The sequence below is a fragment of the Lynx canadensis genome, chromosome E3 (genome assembly GCF_007474595.2).
Source record: "Lynx canadensis isolate LIC74 chromosome E3, mLynCan4.pri.v2, whole genome shotgun sequence".
Classification (NCBI taxonomy): domain Eukaryota; kingdom Metazoa; phylum Chordata; class Mammalia; order Carnivora; family Felidae; genus Lynx; species Lynx canadensis.
This window is the reverse complement of record NC_044318.1, coordinates 34,406,397-34,425,975: the sequence shown is the minus strand read 5'-3', so window position 1 is coordinate 34,425,975 and position 19,579 is coordinate 34,406,397. Positions and strand designations below refer to the sequence as shown.

At 40.6% G+C, this 19,579-nt stretch overlaps 1 protein-coding gene across 5 annotated transcripts in view; it reads left to right on the top strand.

Annotated features, from left to right (window-relative positions):
- Positions 1-19,579, top strand: part of LOC115503873 (cytochrome P450 3A12) — a 122,195-nt gene that overhangs the window by 10,948 nt on the left and 91,668 nt on the right. For 3 of the 5 annotated variants that reach the window (XM_030300402.1, XM_030300404.1, XM_030300406.1), the window contains 5 exons: positions 8,706-8,819; positions 9,301-9,389; positions 10,732-10,880; positions 17,144-17,271; positions 18,611-18,677. The exons of the other annotated variants lie outside the window; for them this stretch is intronic. In XM_030300402.1, coding sequence (XP_030156262.1) covers positions 8,706-8,819; positions 9,301-9,389; positions 10,732-10,880; positions 17,144-17,271; positions 18,611-18,677 — 547 coding nt within the window. The remainder of the gene's footprint in view (positions 1-8,705; positions 8,820-9,300; positions 9,390-10,731; positions 10,881-17,143; positions 17,272-18,610; positions 18,678-19,579) is intronic. 5 annotated transcript variants of the gene reach the window in all.

Sequence of the window (19,579 nt, the reverse complement as noted above, 5' to 3'; positions counted from 1 at the left end):
CCCCCATGGGTTTCTGTTAAGTTTCTCAGGATCCACATAAGAGTGAAAACATATGGTATCTGTCTTTCTCTGTATGGCTTATTTCACTTAGCATCACACTCTCCAGTTCCATCGACGTTGCTACAAAAGGCCATATTTCATTTTTTCTCATTGCCACGTAGTATTCCATTGTGTATATAAACCACAATTTCTTTATCCATTCATCAGTTGATGGACATTTAGGCTCTTTCCACAATTTGGCTATTGTTGAGAGTGCTGCTATAAACATTGGGGTACAAGGGCCCCTATGCATCAGTACTCCTGTATCCCTTGGATAAATTCCTAGCAGTGCTACTGCTGGGTCATAGGGTAGGTCTATTTTTAATTTTCTGAGGAACCTCCACACTGCTTTCCAGAGCGGCTGCACCAATTTGCATTCCCACCAACAGTGCAAGAGGGTTCCCGTTTCTCCACATCCTCTCCAGCATCTATAGTCTCCTGATTTGTTCATTTTGGCCACTCTGACTGGCGTGAGGTGATATCTGAGTGTGGTTTTGATTTGTATTTCCCTGATAAGGAGCGACGTTGAACATCTTTTCATGTGCCTGTTGGCCATCCGGATGTCTTCTTTAGAGAAGTGTCTTTTCATGTTTTCTGCCCATTTCTTCACTAGGTTATTTGTTTTTCGGGTGTGGAGTTTGGTGAGCTCTTTATAGATTTTGGATACTAGCCCTTTGTCCGATATGTCATTTGCAAATATCTTTTCCCATTCCGTTGGTTGCCTTTTAGTTTTGTTGGTTGTTTCCTTTGCTGTGCAGAAGCTTTTTATCTTCATAAGGTCCCAGTAATTCACTTTTGCTTTTAATTCCCTTGCCTTTGGGGATGTGTCGAGTAAGAGATTGCTACGACTGAGGTCAGAGAGGTCTTTTCCTGCTTTCTCCTCTAAGGTTTTGATGGTTTCCTGTCTCACATTCAGGTCCTTTATCCATTTTGAGTTTATTTTTGTGAATGGTGTGAGAAAGTGGTCTAGTTTCAACCTTCTGCATGTTGGTGTCCAGTTCTCCCAGCACCATTTGGTAAAGAGACTGTCTTTTTTCCATTGGATGTTCTTTCCTGCTTTGTCAAAGATGAGTTGGCCATACATTTGTGGGTCTAGTTCTGGGGTTTCTATTCTATTCCATTGGTCTATGTGTCTGTTTTTGTGCCAATACCATGCTGTCTTGATGATGACAGCTTTGTAGTAGAGGCTAAAGTCTGGGATTGTGATGCCTCCTGCTTTGGTCTTCTTCTTCAAAATTACTTTGGCTATTCGGGGCCTTTTGTGCTTCCATATGAATTTTAGGATTGCTTGTTCTAGCTTGCAGAAGAATGCTGGTGCAATTTTGATTGGGATTGCATTGAATGTGTAGATAGCTTTGGGTAGTATTGACATTTTAACAATATTTATTCTTCCAATCTATGAGCATGGAATGTTTTTCCATTTCTTTATATCTTCTTCAATTACCTTCATAAGCTTTCTATAGTTTTCAGCATACATATCTTTTACATCTTTGGTTAGATTTATTCCTAGGTATTTTATGCTTCTTGGTGCAATTGTGAATGGGATCAGTTTATTTGTCTTTCTGTTGCTTCATTGTTAGTGTATAAGAATGCAACTGATTTCTGTACATTGATTTTGTATCTTGCAACTTTGCTGAATTCATGTATCAGTTCTAGCAGACTTTTGGTGGAGTCTATCGGATTTTCCATGTATAATATCATGTCATCTGCAAAAAGCGAAAGCTTGACTTCATCTTTGCCAATTTTGATGCCTTTGGTTTCCTTTTGTTGTCTGATTGCTGATGCTAGAACTTCCAGCACTATGTTAAACAACAGCGGTGAGAGTGGGCATCCCTGTCGTTTTCCTGATCTCAGGGAAAAAGCTCTCAGTTTTTCCCCGTTGAGGATGATGTTAGCTGTGGGCTTTTCCTAAATGGCTTTTATGATCTTTAAGTATGTTCCTTCTATCCCGACTTTCTCAAGGGCTTTTATTAAGAAAGGGTGCTGGATTTTGTCAAAGGCCTTTTCTGCATAGATTGACAGGATCATATGGTTCTTCTCTTTTTTTTTTTTGTTAATGTGATGTATCACGTTGATTGATTTGTGAATGTTGAACCAGCCCTGCATCCCAGGAATGAATCCCACTTGATCATGGTGAATAATTCTTTTTATATGCCATTGAATTCGATTTGCTAGTATCTTATTGAGAATTTTTGCATCCATATTCATGAGGGATATTGGCCTGTAGTTCTCTTTTTTTACTGGGTCTCTGTCTGGTTTAGGAATCAAAGTAATACTGGCTTCATAGAATGAGTCTGGAAGTTTTCCTTCCCTTTCTATTTCTTGGAATAGCTTGAGAAGGATAGGTATTATCTCTGCTTTAAACGTCTGGTAGAACTCCCCTGGGAAGCCATCTGGTCCTGGACTCTTATTTGTTAGGAGATTTTTGATAACCAATTCAATTTCTTCGCTGGTTATGGGTCTGTTCAAGCTTTCTATTTCCTCCTGATTGAGTTTTGGAAGAGTGTGGGTGTTTAGGATTTTGTCCATTTCTTCCAGGTTGTCCAATTTGTTGGCATATAATTTTTCATAGTATTCCCTGATAATTGTTTGTATCTCTGAGGGATTGGTTGTAGTAATCCCATTTTCATTCATGATTTTATCTATTTGGGTCATCTCCCTTTTCTTTTTGAGAAGCCTGGCTAGAGGTTTGTCAATTTTGTTTATTTTTTCAAAAAACCAACTCTTGGTTTCGTTGATCTGCTCTACAGTTTTTTTAGATTCTATATTGTTTATTTCTCCTCTGATCTTTATTATTTCTCTTCTTCTGCTGGGTTTAGGCTGCCTTTGCTGTTCTGCTTCTATTTCCTTTAGGTGTGCTGTTAGATTTTGTATTTGGGATTTTTCTTGTTTCTTGAGATAGCCCTGGATTGCAATGTATTTTCCTCTCAGGACTGCCTTTGCTGCGTCCCAAAGCGTTTGGATTGTTGTATTTTCATTTTCATTTGTTTCCATATATTTTTTAATTTCTTCTCTAATTGCCTGGTTGACCCACTCATTCGTTAGTAGGGTGTTCTTTAACCTCCATGCTTTTGGAGGTTTTCCAGACTTTTTCCTGTGGTTGATTTCAAGCTTCATAGCATTGTGGTCTGAAAGTATGCATGGTATAATTTCAATTCTTGTAAACTTATGAAGGGCTGTTTTGTGACCCAGTATATGATCTATCTTGGAGAATGTTCCATGTGCACTCGAGAAGAAAGTATATTCTGTTGCTTTGGGATGCAGAGTTCTAAATATATCTGTCAAGTCCATCTGATCCAATGTATCATTCAGGGCCCTTGTTTCTTTATTGACCGTGTGTCTAGATGATCTATCCATTTCTGTAAGTGGGGTGTTAAAGTCCCCTGCAATTACCACATTCTTATCAATAAGGTTGCTTATGTTTATGAGTAATTGTTTTATATATTTGGGGGCTCCCGTATTCGGCGCATAGACATTTATAATTGTTAGCTCTTCCTGATGGATAGACCCTGTAATTATTATATAATGCCCTTCTTCATCTCTTGTTACAGCCTTTAATTTAAAGTCTAGTTTGTCTGATATAAGTATGGCTACTCCAGCTTTCTTTTGGCTTCCAGTAGCATGATAAATAGTTCTCCATCCCCTCACTCTCAATCTAAAGGTGTCCTCAGATCTAAAATGAGTCTCTTGTAGACAGCAAATAGATGTGTCTTGTTTTTTTATCCATTCTGATACCCTATGTCTTTTGGTTGGCACATTTAATCCATTTACATTCAGTGTTATTATAGAAAGATATGGGTTTAGAGTCATTGTGATGTCTGTATGTTTTATGCTTTTAGCGATGTCTCTGGTACTTTGTCTCACAGGATCCCCCTTAGGATCTCTTGTAGGGCTGGTTTAGTGGTGACAAATTCCTTCAGTTTTTGTTTGTTTGGGAAGACCTTTATCTCTCCTTCTATTCTGAATGACAGATTTGCTGGATAAAGGATTCTCGGCTGCATATTTTTCCTGTTTAGCACACTGAAAATATCGTGCCAATCCTTTCTGGCCTGCCAAGTTTCAAAAGAGAGATCAGTCACGAGTCTTATAGGTCTCCCTTTATACGTGAGGGCACGTTTATCCCTTGCTGCTTTCAGAATTTTCTCTTTATCCTTGTATTTTGCCAGTTTCACTATGATATGTCGTGCAGAAGATCGATTCAAGTTACGTCTGAAGGGAGTTCTCTGTGCCTCTTGGATTTCAATGCCTTTTCCTTCCCCAGTTCAGGGAGGTTCTCAGCTATAATTTCTTCAAGTACCCCTTCAGCACCTTTCCCTCTCTCTTCCTCCTCTGGGATACCAATTATGCGTATATTATTTCTTTTTAGTGTATCACTTAGTTCTCTAATTTTCCCCTCATACTCCTGGATTTTTTTATCTCTCTTTCTCTCAGCTTCCTCTTTTTCCATAACTTTATCTTCTAGTTCACCTATTCTCTCCTCTGCCTCTTCAATCTGAGCTGTCGTCGTTTCCATTTTGTTTTGCATTTCATTTAAAGTGCTTTTCAGCTCCTTATGACTGTTCCTTAGTCCCTTGATCTCTGTAGCAAGAGATTCTCTGCTGTCCTCTATACTGTTTTCAAGCCCAGCGATTAATTTTATGACTATTATTCTAAATTCACTTTCTGTTATATTATTTAAATCCTTTTTGATCAGTTCATTAGCTGTTGTTATTTCCTGGAGATTCTTCTGAGGGGAATTCTTCCGCTTGGTCATTTTGGATAGTCCCTGGAGTGGTGAGGACCTGCAGGGCACTTCCCCTGTGCTGTGGTGTATAACTGGAGTTGGTGGGCGGGGCCGCAGTCCAACCTGATGTCTGCCCCCAGCCCACCGCTGGGGCCACAGTCAGACTGGTGTGTGCCTTCTCTTCCCCTCTCCTAGGGGCGGGATTCACTGTGGGGTGGCGTGGCCCGTCTGGGCTACTTGCACACTGCCAGGCTTGTGATGCTGGGGATCTGGCGTATTAGCTGGGGTGGGTAGGCAAGGTGCACGGGGGCAGGAGGGGCAGGCTTAGCTCCCTTCTCCTTAGATGATCCACTTCAGGAGGGGCCCTGTGGCAGCCGGAGGGAGTCAGATCCGCTGCCGGAGGTTTGGCTCTGCAGAAGCAGAGTTGGGTGTTTGAGCGGAGCCAGCAAGTTCCCTGGCAGGAACTGGTTCCCTTTGGGATTTTGGCTGGGTGATGGGCGGGGGAGATGGTGCTGGTGTGCACCTTTGTTCCCCACCAAACTGAGCTCTGTCGTCCAGGGGCTCAGCAGCTCTCCCTCCCTTTGTCCTCCAGCCTTCCCGCTTTCTGAGCAGAGCTGTTAACTTATGACCTCTCAGACGCTAAGTCACACTTGCTGTTGGAACACACTCCGTCCGTCCAGCCCCTCCGCTTTTGCAAGCCAGACTCGGGGGCTCTGCTTGGCCGGCGAGCCGCCCCTCCGCCCCGGCTCCTTCCCGCCAGTCCGTGGAGCGCGCACCGCCTCGCCGCCCTTCCTACCCTCTTCCGTGGGCCTCTCGTCTGCGCTTGGCTCCGGAGACTCCGTTCTGCTAATCCTCTGTCGGTTTTCTGGGTTATTTAGGCAGGTGTAGGTGGAATCTAAGTGATCAGCAGGACGTGGTGAGCCCAGCGTCCTCCTACACCGCCATCTTCTTCCCAAGCTCCACACTTCATGTCTTAAGATCTCCATATATTTCCCTGGGTTTGGGAAGTTTTCAGCCATTGTTTCTTTAAAACAAATTTTAAAAAAAAAATTTTTTTTTCAACGTTTTTTATTTATTTTGGGGACAGAGAGAGACAGAGCGTGAACGGGGGAGGGGCAGAGAGAGAGGGAGACACAGAATCGGAAACAGGCTCCAGGCTCTGAGCCATCAGCCCAGAGCCCGACGCGGGGCTCGAACTCACGGACCGCGAGATCATGACCTGGCTGAAGTCGGACGCTTAACCGACTGCGCCACCCAGGCGCCCCAAAACAAATTTTTTTTAAAAACATTTATTCATTTTTGAGAGACAGAGAGAGACAGCACGAGCAGGGAAGGGGCAGAAAGAGTGAGACACAGAATCTAAGGGAGGCTCTAGACTCTGAGCTGTCAGCACAGAGCCCAACGCAGGGCTTGAACCCACGAACCGCGAGACCGTGACCTGAGAGAAGTTGGATGCTCAACCGACCGAGCAATCCAGGCGCCCCTAGCCATTGTTTCTTTAAGTAAGCATTCTTCCCACTTTTTCCTTCTACCACTGAGTCTTCCATATGTGAATATTGTTTCACTTGATGGTGTCTTATAAGTCCTGTAGGCTTTTTTCCCCCAGTTATTTTCTTTTCTTCTTCTTCTTCTTCTTTTTTTTTTTTTTACCCTACTCTGACTGGATAATTTAAACTAATCCAGGAGGACATAGTTGATTAGGCAACTGGTGGCCATGTTAGCCACTGCATGTCATTGGCAGCAAGAGCATGGAGGGTTCTTTGTGGCTGCACAGCTGTTGGGGTCTTCAGTAGCACCACCAGATCCAGTGCCAGGAGATTGGAGCAAGCAGAATGTTGGCCAGAATTGGAGCTATGCATATGCTCATCTGTGGAAGCTGAGAGCAGGTACATGCTCAAAACTGTGCTGGGACCACTGGTGGGGACCATGGCCAACTGTGGGTACAAAGGTAGCTTTGAGTGCCTGGGATGTCTTTGGGCACTCAGGTGGCTTCAGGGGCTAGCTACTTGTTCATGCACAGCAGTCGGGGCTCATGACTGGAATTCACACAGGCTGTGTAGTTTTACAGCTTCAGGGTTTAGCTGTGGTCTCAAGTGGTAGTGCATTCCAGTGACAGGAGTCAGGCCTGGCTCAGACACCTGAGAAACAGCTGGGGCCTGGGCTGCTTTGTACATATGCCCAGTCACAGAGGCCAGGGCTGGCTGCTGGTGCAGATTCCAGGCTCAGGGTGTTGGTGGTGACACTGGCGGAGGCAACTCAAGTGAGGGAAGATGGGGCAGAGCAGGACTCAGGGAGCTGGAACATACCAATGTGAAAACCTGTGGGACTCTCAGCAGCAAAATCTTTAGAAGGTGCACAGTGCTTTGCCAGCTGCTTGTTCCTTAGCAGCTAAGGTTTGCAGGGTCTTCTGCAGAGCAGGACACAGAGAACCATGGTTATACATGCCACTTAGCTGATACTGGTAGTCCTGCCCTTTTTTGTTCTGTCTCTAGCTGTGTCAGCTGTGTCAGTCTCCGGGAAGTTTGAAACCAAAGTGGGTCTCTTGTGCCATGCCCTGAAAGGCTGGCACCAGTGATCCCTTACGCTTCTGTCCGCTACCCAGCAGGGGCCCCTTTCAGTCTGAGGAGTGTCTTCCTGGTGCTGAGCAGTGCTGGCCTGGGGCCTGGGGTGATGCAGGCAGAATGAAGCTATTCTCCCTACTCTTCCTGTGCAGTTATTCTCAGGAGTTTTGCTCTATGGTGAGGTTGAAGCTTCTTAAATGGACTCCAAAGCTCTTAGGCCTATTTTTGTTTGTGGATAGCTGTCTAACTCTTGTTCTTTGTGGGGTGACAGAGGCTGGCATGACCCGTTCCATCATCTTGGTGATGTCATATCAGTCTAACATCATTGAGGTGATGTTAGCTGTGGGGTTTTTTAGATGCTCTTTATTAAGTTGAGGAAGATTTCCTCTGTCCCTAGTTTGTGAGTTTTAAATGTGACTGGGTATTGGAGATATCTATATTGAAACAAAATATAGTTTTGGAAGATGGAAGAAAGATTTGAGCTGTTTGGCTTGATAGACCAGTCCCTACTGAGAAATAGAATTCTCTCACTCTTTTTCCTTCTGTCCCTTTAGGGAAATACAGGGGGAATAGTTTTCCATGTACCTGCATTATTTCTTCAGAATAGCAAATAGATTCCTAATCTTTTTTTTTTAAGTTTATTTACTTATTTTGAGAAAGAGAGTGAGAGAGCTTGAGCGAGCGTGGGGGAGGGGCAGAGAGATGGAGAGAGAATCTCAAGCAGACTCTGTGCTGACAGCAAGTATCCTGACATGGCACTTGATCCCACAAACTGTGAGATCATGACCTGGACCAAAATCAAGAGTCAGATGCTTAACTGACTGAGCCACTCAGACACCCCAGATTCCTAATATTTTTAGTGTTAACTATACTGTTGTTTTTTTTTAAATCACCATATCAAGACATCTGTTTTTGAGTTGCTCCTGCTACAGATATATGTGAAGACAGAACTGGTCTGAGACAGCATACAGTTTGCCAGGGCTCTCTGGCTATCTCTACCAATCCATTTCTACTCTGCACAGTTTAGGAGAAGTACTAGTGTTAATCTTGTGTATTCCCCTGGAGGAGTAGTTTCCCTACCAGATTTCCCCAACTGCATTTACTTTAAAAAGAAGATTGGAATAGAAGTCTGGAAATACTGGAATAGAAGATTGGAAAGAAGTCTGGAAAGCATATCAGGTGGCTGGATGTCTCCTTCAGCCTTGCAGGAAGCTAGGCATTTGGGATAAATATTTATTGAGCATCTGGCATAGGGCCTGCTACTAATTAGATAGGCAGTAAATATTTGTTGAATAATTTCTGCCCGCTTAACAAATTTTCCACATCCCTTGAGAGACCTTCAAAACTTATATAAGGCAAAATGTCTTTTGCTTTGACTCTAGTCTTTTGGTCCAGTGGGATTTATGAAAAGTGCCATCTCTCTGTCTGAAGATGAACAATGGAAGAGAATACGAACAGTGCTGTCTCCAACCTTCACCAGTGGAAAACTCAAGGAGGTAAGAAAGGGAGGACTTTCAGTTAGGAAGTTAAGGAATGCACCTGGGCACAGATAGAAACTAAGACCATAGTCCATCTCTTAGGGGTAGTCTGCTGAATTTGGGCTTTTTAAAAGGGGTATTTTATTTTCATGTCCTAGAAGAGACATAATAAGATATGTTATTTAAAAAAATGACTACTGGGTCAGAGGGTTGATGGGGGGTGGGAGGGAGGGGAGGGTGGGTGATGGGTATTGAGGAGGGCACCTTTTGGGATGAGCACTGGGTGTTGTATGGAAACCAATTTGTCAATAAATTTCATATATATAAAAAATAAAAAAAATAATAAAATAAAATAAAATAAAATAAAATAAAAAATAAAATAAAAAAATGACTACTTAAAAAAAACGACAAAAAACATTGTTCCATGTTTGTGAAAGCCATATCATTCTAGGACTTGATTTTCTGATTTAACTTCAGGCGGTATTGTATTTGTGTGTAGATGTTCCCCATTGTTGGCCAGTATGGAGATGTGTTGGTAAGGAACCTGAGGAAGGAGGCAGAGAAAGGCAAGCCTGTCAACTTGAAAGAGTAAGTAGAGCTGCACCTGCTGAGCTTCTGGCTCTGTCGTGACACTTTCCAGCTGCTGCCACAAAGCCAAATTCCCACTGTTGAGTTAGTCCAGTGAACAAACAGAAGTAGGCATGTGGTGCTACAAGTCCAGTGGGCCACCCAAGAAGAGGTAGCACTCCTCAAAAGGCAGGGAGGTCAGGAGAGAGAGGGTCTTCTTTTGTGTACGTGAGGCGGGATTAAGTTATCTGCTTGATTGTCCCCTTGGATATTCTGGAAGACAAAAATAACATTGTTTGAAAAGAAGAAACATAATTTGACGAATCATTGTATGTAGAGAGTATGGAATGGTGGGAGGAGAAGGCATTTTGTACATATTGGTGGGCAGTGGGTGGGACAGGGAAGTTATCATGTGGAACTTAGAACAACTTAAAGCCCTTCCTGATTTTGTTGAGGATATTAGCAAAACATTAAATATTAACTTTACGACCACTTGTCCTTCCTTCAGTAACAAAGGAGAGAAGGCCCTGCACATGTTAGGGTAACCATATATATATATATATATAATATTTTTTTTTTTTTTTTGCCTAAACTGTGATATTTTTAAATTATGCAGGATGATCAGATGTACACTGGTACTGTCCTAGGAAAACTAGTGGAATATGATCACTTATCTATGACATCCCATAAATCAATATTGGAGTGATCTGGTACATATTTTTTGACCAGGAACATTCTTAGTTCTTATATTTTCCAGATATGAGTGTGTCCTCAGGGAAAGCTCTGATCACTGGAGTTGAGGAAGAGAGGGTCTTTCAGGAGCCTTAGCAGGGGTGTAGAGAAGAAGGGATGACATTCCTGGCAGCACAGATTGTGGTGTTGCTGTTCTGTAATGTGCTGAAGAAGAATCAGCTCTGAGCATAGATACTGTGGTGAGAGAAGGTCCAGATCAGTTTCACCCTTCTTGACTCCCCTAGGAAGGGTTAATATTCCACCATTTACTCTGCCCAGACACAGTGCTAATCCGGCTTCTATTGTCCATGCTCAAAACACACTACTGTAATTTGCCTGACTCTGGGTCGGAGCTCATGACTGAGCTCATGGAGCTAAGAGGTGTGTCTGACTTGCCATAGTATCACCATCTTAGCACAGGGCCAGCTGCATCATTGACACCTCATGACCACTTCATGAGTGAGAGTGATCATATATATAGACTCTTTAGATGATCCAGCAGGTGGTTCTGAAAGTGTGGCTCTTGTCTTGCCTGGGCATCAGAATCTACATGTACTTCCTCCTGTCTGTGTTGGATAAGGATGGTAAAGATGCTGATTTTACATATCCATGCCTTTCTTTCTCTACTCAGCATCTTGGGGGCCTACAGCATGGATGTGATTACTAGCACATCGTTTGGAGTGAACATTGATTCCCTCAACAACCCACGAGATCCCTTTGTGGAAAATACCAAGAAGCTCTTAAAATTTTCATTTCTGGATCCATTTTTCTTCTCATTATGTACGTACACTACTATTTTTGCTTTTTCTCTTCCCTTTTTTCTTTCCTTCTTCTTCTCCTTCATCCCTCACGTTCTCCCTTCCTACCATTCTACAACAATGTTATTGATATATAACTTCATTTAAAATATAATTCAATTGTTTTTATGGCTTGAGTTTCGTTGATAAAGGAATAGATAAAGAAAATGTGGTATGTATATTCAACAGCATCTTATTGAACCATAAAATGAAGGGAAATTCTGTACTGGACAACGTGGATGAATCCTGAAGGCTTTACAATAAGTGAAAAGAGACAGAGAAAGATAAATACTGTATGATCTTAATACGTGTAGAATCAAAAAACAACAACCAAGAACCAAAATCATACAAAGATGAGATCAGATTTGTGGTTACTAGAGGTAAGGGTGAAGGGGTAGGAATTGAATGAAGGTGATCAAAGGTACAAACATTCAGTTATAAGGGAGATAAGTACTTGACTGGTAATTTACAACATGATGACTATAGTTAACACTGCTGTATGATGTATTTGTAAATTGCTAAGAGAGTTGATTCCAGAAGTTCTCATCATAATGGAAAAAATTTTGGTTTTTTTTAACTATATGAGATGATGGTTGTCAGCTAATTGCATTGTGGTGGTCATTTCTTTATATGTTTGTCAAGGAATTACGCAGTACACCTTAACTTATACAGTAGCGTAGATCTATTATAACTCAATGAAACTGAAAAAATCGTTTTGGAACATTCAAAGATTCATGCAGCTTTTACTGCAGTCAATGGTTAGAATATCATCCACTCAAATCCTGTAGTTTTTTAGTATCACATCCCACTTTCCTTAACCCTACACCACCATGAATCTACTTTCTATCTTAATTGTTTTGCCTTTTCTGGACTCTATACAGATAGAATAATATAATATGTGAATTTTGTGGCTGGCTTCTTTCATTAGTATAATGTTTTCAAAGTTTATTCTTGTTATAGTGTGCATCATTACTTCCTTTCTTTTTATGGCAGAATAATATTCCATTGTATGGACATACTGCATTTTGTTTTTCCTCCCATCATTTGATGGACATTTGGGATGTTTACAACTCTTGGGTATTGTGAATAGTGCTGCTGTGAACATTCGTATAAGTTTTTGTTTAGATACCTGTTTTGAACCTTTTTTTTTAGTTACTCAGGAGTGGAATTGCTAAGGTATGTAGTAACTTGCTATATGCTAAGGTATAATAAGTGTGTTTAACAATAAGGAACTGCCAAACTGTTTTCCACAATAGCTACACCATTTATACTCCCACCAGAAGGTATGAAGGTTCCAGTTTCTGGCCATCCTTGCCAACATGTGGTTTACACTTGTCTACTGTTTTGATGATGGTCACCTTAATGGGTGTGAAAGGGTATCTTATTGTGGTTTTGTTTTGCACTTCTCTAATGGCTAGTCAGGTTGAATAACTTTTTATATGCTTGTTGGCTGTTTCGTAACTTCTTTAGATAAATGTGTATTCAAATTTTTGTGCATTTATAGTTCAGTTTTTTGTCTTTTTGTTACTGAGTTATAAGAATTCTCTGTATCTTTTAGATACAAATTCCTTATCTGATGTATGATTTGCAAATTTGTCTCTCATTCTGTAGGTGTTTTTTAACTTTCTTCAAAGTATTTTTCTGTAAGCATAAAATGTTTAATTTTGATGATGTACAGATTATGTATTTTTCCTTTTATTTCTGTGCTTTTGGTGTCATATCTTGAATTCCCTGGGAAATCTGAGAGCATGAAGATTAATCGGTTTGATTTTCTTCTAAGAGTTATAAAGTTTAGCTTTTAGGTTGGGTCTTTGATCCATTTTGAATTTCTTTTATATGTGGTATAAGTTAGGAGTTCTACTTCATTTTTTTTTTTTTTTTTTTTTGGCATGTGACCATCCTCTCTTGTCCCAGCACCATTTATTGAGAAGACTTTTTTTCTCCACTGAGTGGTCTTGGAAACTTTGTCAAAATCAGTTGACCATAAACACATGGGTATAATTTTGGACTCTAAATTCAATTCCATCGACCTTTATGTCTGTCCTTATGCCTGTACCACATTGCCTTGATTATTATGGCTTCATGGTAAGTTTTGAAACTGGAAGTCTGACTTCTACAACTTTATTCTTTTTTTTTTTTTTAAGATTGTTTTGGCTATTCTGGGTCCCTTACAATTCCATATAAAATTTAAGTTTAGCATGTCATTTTCTACAAAGAAGCTAGCTAGGACTCTAATAGGGAATGCGTTCATCTGCATTTGAGGAGTATTGCCATCTTGACAATATTAAGTTCTAATCCATGATCATTGGATGTTTTTCTATTTACATAGATCTTCTTTAATTTATTTCAGTTAATATTTGTGGTTTTCAGAGTATAGTTTTGCTCTTCTTTTGTTAAATCTATTCCTAAGTATTCTGTTCTTCTCAATGTTGTTGTAATGGAGTTATATTCCTAATTTTGGTTTTAGATTTTTTATTGCAGTGTATTGAAATATAATTGACTTTGTATGTTGATCTTGTATCCTGAAACCCTGCTAAGCTGGTTTACTAGGTCCAATAGATTTTAATTCATTCCTTCAGATTTTCTATGTATAGTGCCATGTTATCTGATAATAAAGATGCTTTTACTTCTTTATTTCCTCAATGAATAGAGTTTCTTTCTTTTTGTTTGTTTGTTTTGCCTACCTTTTCTGTCTAGAACTTCTAGTACATTGTTGAATAGAAGTGGCAATAGAGACAGCCTTGTTTTGTTTAATCTTAGGGGAAAGTGTTCAGTCTTTTTTCTATTAAGTATGGTGTTAGCTGTGAGTTTTTGTAGATGCCCTTTATCAGATTGAGAATATTCGTTTCCTAGTTTGTTGAGTGTTTTTGTTGAAAAGGTATTGGACAAAAGTATTGTCAAATACTTTTTCTGCATGTATTGAGATGGCCGTATGGTTTTTTAGAAAAATTGTTATTGTTATGCTGTATTATATAACCTTGCATTGCTGGATAAGCTCCTCCTGGTTATGGTGTATCCTTCTTTTGATAATGTTGCTGGATTCAGTTTGCTAGTATTTTGGTGAGGATGTGTGCATCCATGTCATGAGATACATTGGTCTGTGGTTTTCTTGTTCTTTGCTATCTGTCTGGTTTTACTATCAGGGTAATACTGGCCTCATAGAATGAGTTTGGAAGTGTTTCTACCTCTTCTATATTTTGGAAGAATTTGTGCAAAATTGGTGTTGATTCTACTTTAAATATTTGCTAGAACTCACCTGTGAAATCATCTGGAGCTCAGCTTCTTTTTGTGGGTAGTTTCTTCACTACCAGCTCAATCTTTTTGTCTTTCAGATTGCCTAATTTTTTAATGTCACTTTCTTTTTTTCAATTTAAAAAAAATGTTTATTTATTTTTGAGACAGAGAGAGGACAGAGCATGAGCAGGGGAGGGCAGAGAGAGAGGAAGACACAGAATCTGAAGCAGGCTCCAGACTCTGAGCTGTCAGTACAGAATCTGACATGGAGCTCATGGACTGTGAGATCATGACCTGAGCCAAAGTCAGATGCTTAAACGACTGAACCACCCAGGCGCCCCAGTGTCAATTTCTAGTTTGTGTTTTTCTAGGAATTTTTTCATTTCATCTAAGTTTTCTAATTTATTGGCATACAGTTGTCCATGGGATTCCTTTTTAGTCTTTTTTTTATTTATGTAATGTCAGTAGTAATCTCTCCTTTCATTTCTGATGATAGTAATTTGAATCTTCTCTCCTTTTTGTTTTGTCAGTCTAGCTAAATGAATGACCAAGCATTCTTAGAATGAATCAGCTTTGTTTCATTGATTTTTATGTTGTTTTTATTCCCTAGTTCGTAAGTGTCTGCTCTTGTCTCTATTATTTACTTCCTTCGGCTTGCTTTGGGTTTAGTTTCCTCTTGTTTTTTCAGCACGTGTTTGACAGAAAGCTGGGTCCTTGATTTGAGATCTTTGTTCCTTTTAAATGTAGACATTTAAAACAATAAAATTCTTCCTTGTCTGGCACAAAAACAGACACATAGACCAATGGAATAGAATAGAAACCCCAGAACTAGACCCACAAACGTATGGCCAACTAATCTTTGACAAAGCAGGAAAGAACATCCAATGGAAAAAAGACAGTCTCTTTAACAAATGGTGCTGGGAGAACTGGACACCAACATGCAGAAGATTGAAAACTAGACCACTTTCTCACATGATTCACAAAAATAAACTCAAATGGATAAAGGACCTGAATGTGAGACAGGAACCATCAAAAACCCTAGAGGAGAAAGCAGGAAAGACCTCTCTGACCTCAGTCGTAGCAATCTCTTACTCGACACATCCCCAAAGGCAAGGGAATTAAAAGCAAAAATGAACTACTGGGACCTTATGAAGATAAAAAGCTTCTGCACAGCAAAGGAAACAACCAACAAAACTAAAAGGCAACCAACGGAATGGAAAAAGATATTTGCAAGTGACATATCGGACAAAGGGCTAGTATCCAAAATCTATAAAGAGCTCACCAAACTCCACACCCAAAAAACAAATAACCCAGTGAAGAAATGGGCAGAAAACATGAAAAGACACTTCTCTAAAGAAGACATCCGGATGGCCAACAGACACATGAAAAGATGCTCAACATCGCTCCTCATCAGGGAAATACAAATCAAAACCACACTCAGATATCACCTCACGCCAGTCAGAGTGGCCAAAATGAACAAATCAGGAGACTATAGATGCTGGAGAGGATGTGGGGAAATGGGAACCCTCTTGCACTGTTGGTGGGAATGCAAACTGGTGCAGCCACTCTGGAAAACAGTGTGGAGGTTCCTCAAAAAATTAAAAATAGACCTACCCTATGACCCAGCAGTAGCACTGCTAGGAATTTACCCAAGGGATACAAGAGTACTGATGCATAGGGGCCCTTGTACCCCAATGTTCATAGCAGCACTCTCAACAATAGCCAAATTGTGGAAAGAGCCTAAATGTCCATCAACTGATGAATGGATAAAGAAATTGTGGTTTATATACACAATGGAGTACTACGTGGCAATGAGAAAGAATGAAATATGGCCCTTCGTAGCAACATGGATGAAACTGGAGAGTGTGATGCTAAGTGAAATAAGCCATACAGAGAAAGACAGATACCATATGTTTTCACTCTTATGTGGATCCTGAGAAACTTAACAGAAACCCATGGGGGAGGGGAAGGAAAAAAAAAGAGGTTAGAGCAGAAGAGAGCCAAAGCATAAGAGACTCTTAAAAACTGAAAACAAACTGTGGGTTGATGGGGAGTGGGAGGAAGGGGAGGGTGGGTGATGGGTATTGAGGAGGGCGCCTTTTGGGATGAGCACTGAGTGTTGTATGGAAACCAATTTGACAATAAATTTCATATATTGAAAAAAAAAGAGAGATACTAAAAAAATAATAATAATAATAAAATAAAATTCTTCCTGGTCACTGCTTTTGCTACATCCCGTGAGTTTTGGTATGTCATGTGTTCATTTGTATGAGTTTCCACGTGATTCCTAATTACCCTTTGATTGCTTCTTTGAACCATTGTTTATATAGGAGTGGAATGTTTAATTTCCACATATTTGTGAGTTTCCCAGTATTCTTTGTGCTCTTGATTTCTAACTATATTCCTTTGTGTTTGAAGGGCATCCTATGTATTATTTGCATCCTGACAATTTCTTACAAAGCATGATTTTTTGCCTTTTAAAAAATGTTTATTTTGAGAAAGAGAGAGGGAGAGTGTGAGCAGGGGGAGGAGCAAAAAGAGAGGAGAGAAAGAATCACAAGCAGGCTACGTGCTGTCAGCACAGAGGCTGATGTAGGGCTCGATCTCACAAACCTCAAGATTATGAGCTGAGCAGAAATCAAGAGTGGGTCTCTTAACCAACTGAGTCACCCAGGTGCCCCTTAAATAGCATGATTAATTAGAGTAGCATATTATGATCTGATTTATCCAAAGAGACTCTAGTCCAAAAATAAAAGCTAAGATATCCGGGAGTGCAATTCTGTTGCTTTGGTCACTGCAAAGATGTGGAAGCGGACACTGATCTCACTGCTGTAGTGGTGACCCCTATGTGTGACTTGCCGTGGCTCAGCCATTGTTTTAAAATTTCCAGTAAAGGTCATAAAGTTAATGACTCCTGGTGTCATTACTCCTCTGATTGGAAGAGCAAATTATAATTGTCCCAGGTAAAATTTGCATTTTCACTGTGCTTTCCATTGTTCTTTTTCCTTACAGTACTCTTCCCATTCCTTACCCCAATTTTTGAACTATTAAATATCTGGCTGTTTCCAAAAAGTGTCATTAATTTTTTCACAAAATCTGTAAAAAGGATGAAGGAAAGTCGCCTCAAAGATAAACAAAAGGTAAATCCAGTGGTGGTTACATGTGGGTGTTCGCTTTTGATCTTTTATTGGGTTGTGTACATCTCATGTGTACACTTCTCTTTTTTTTAATTTAAATTCAAGTTCGTTAACATACAGTGTAGTCTTGGCTTCAGTAGTAGAACCCCATGTTTCATCTCTTATGGTAGACAGAGAACTGTAGAGTTTAGAGCAGGAGAGTTCTAACATTTCAGGGAGAATGAAGAAGGTGGAGGTTAGGGAAGGAGATAAGAAAATGAGTCAGGGAATATTTAAAATTTAATAATAAGCATGGCAACTGGTATGTCACTGCAAAAAATTTGGTGAGAGAAAAACTACCACTTTCCTTCATTAAATTGTGAAAGGGTAAAAAGTATTATGTAAAATCATTTTCCTGGTAGTATAATTTCTAAGATCTTATATGGACAAATAATCCTTTCAATTCCAAGCCTCTTATTTTACACCTTCTCCAATGGAGGATCCTATCAAGTACAGGGTGAAGTATAGTCTGTGTTAAACTTGAGGCTGCCATTTTCTGGAGTGGGCAGGAGTCTTCACTGGACACTCAGGCTGCAGGCCGGCTAAGCCAGTTTTGCCTTCATGAGGCTTGGTGGCCAGAAAAGAATGTGTGCTGGGTACTCCAAGATGTCAGTGAAGATTGTGCAGAGTTCTGGGAGGGTGGGGCACTGGAAGATGCTGACACAGAAGCTCTCCATGGAGTTTGCAGAGGTCAGGGGATTGATCTATGTGACCACTCATTAAGAATTAAGGCCATTGGTGCCTGGGTGTTTCAGTCGGTTAAGTGTCCGATTTCGGCCCAGGTCATAATCTCGCAGTTTGTGAGTTTGAGCCCCACATTGGGCTCTGTGCTGACAGCTCAGAGCCTGGAGCCTGCCTCGGATTCTGTGTCTCCTTCTCTCTCTGCCCCTCCCCCACTTGTGCTCTGTCTCACTCTATCAAAAATAAATGAATGTAAAAAAAAAGAATTAAGGCCAGAGTTAAAAAGGACTGGCATCAGGGACTTTCTCCTGAGCAAGCAGGCATGACAGGAGAGGGAGCAGGCAATTCTTTGTCCAGGAAGCTGTGGTCAAAAGCCAGAAAAGCTGAAGGCAAGAACCAAAAAGCAGTGGGACACAATAGCTGGATTCCTTTCAGGGAAGCATCCTGTTCTCCAAGTTTGTAGCTGGATGTTTTTGTTTAGTGATGACTCTGAGAAAACTAGTGAGACCTTTATGCATAAAGGGGCCATATTCTTAGGAAAGAAGCTAAGTCCTGCACCCCTGACTTAATTCTGACTTCACAAGTGACTTTTTGTCATTGCAATTTCTCTTTCTGCTTTCAGCACCGAGTGGATTTGCTTCAGCTGATGATTAACTCCCAGAATTCCAAAGAAACGGACACCCATAAAGGTAAGCAAGGAGAGCTTCAGAGGGCCAGCAATGGGGTGGATCAGAGACATGGGGTGGTTCTGAGATGTGGAGGAAGGTTTCCAATGGATGGAATTTCTTCAAATGGAGAATGACACATGCTCAGATACAAATGGTATCCAGGAACACTTTCCAGAAGCCCTCAGATCATTGAAGAACAATGATAGACAAAGTAGTCAGTAGTCTGCCACAGGGGAGCTTGTTTCCAATGTGAATCCTCTGGCCTACTCCAGACCCACTGAATCAGAACCTCTGTCTGGAAATTCACATCAAGGCTTCATCACACCAGGAATCACATGACCCCATTGTTGGTGACCTTCACTTGGGACACCTGGTTAAAGTTGTGTTCACTGGCTTAATCTATGGTAAAGTTTTTTTTTTTTTAATATTTATTTATTTTTGGAGACTACAAGTAGGGGAGAGACAGAGAAAGGGGGACAGAAGATCTCAAGCAGGATCCATGCTGACAGTCTGACAGTGTAGAGCCTGACATGGGCCTCGAACCCACAAACCGTGAGTTCATGACCTGAGCTGAAGTCGGACACTCAACCGACTGAGCCACCCAGGTGCCCCAATCTACTGTAAAGTTTTATTTTTCCCTTTGTAATTAATAAGTGACTGGTGCAGGATGCCTTTGCAGTTGTATAAGTACTGCATTTCTCTTTAGACATTCACCTACTACTTTTATCATCCATGAATGGTATTTGACTAAGACCATTATTACTATGGTGGTTGCAAAATGATGAATTTCTAATTCTACCATTTCTTCCACATTTTGAGGAAAGTCCATTGTTAGGGTGAGATTTCCATTCTCTCTCATTAATTAATTTATTTGTATATGTCAGTATGATCTCTTTTATTACTATCTTAGTCCCTGATATCAT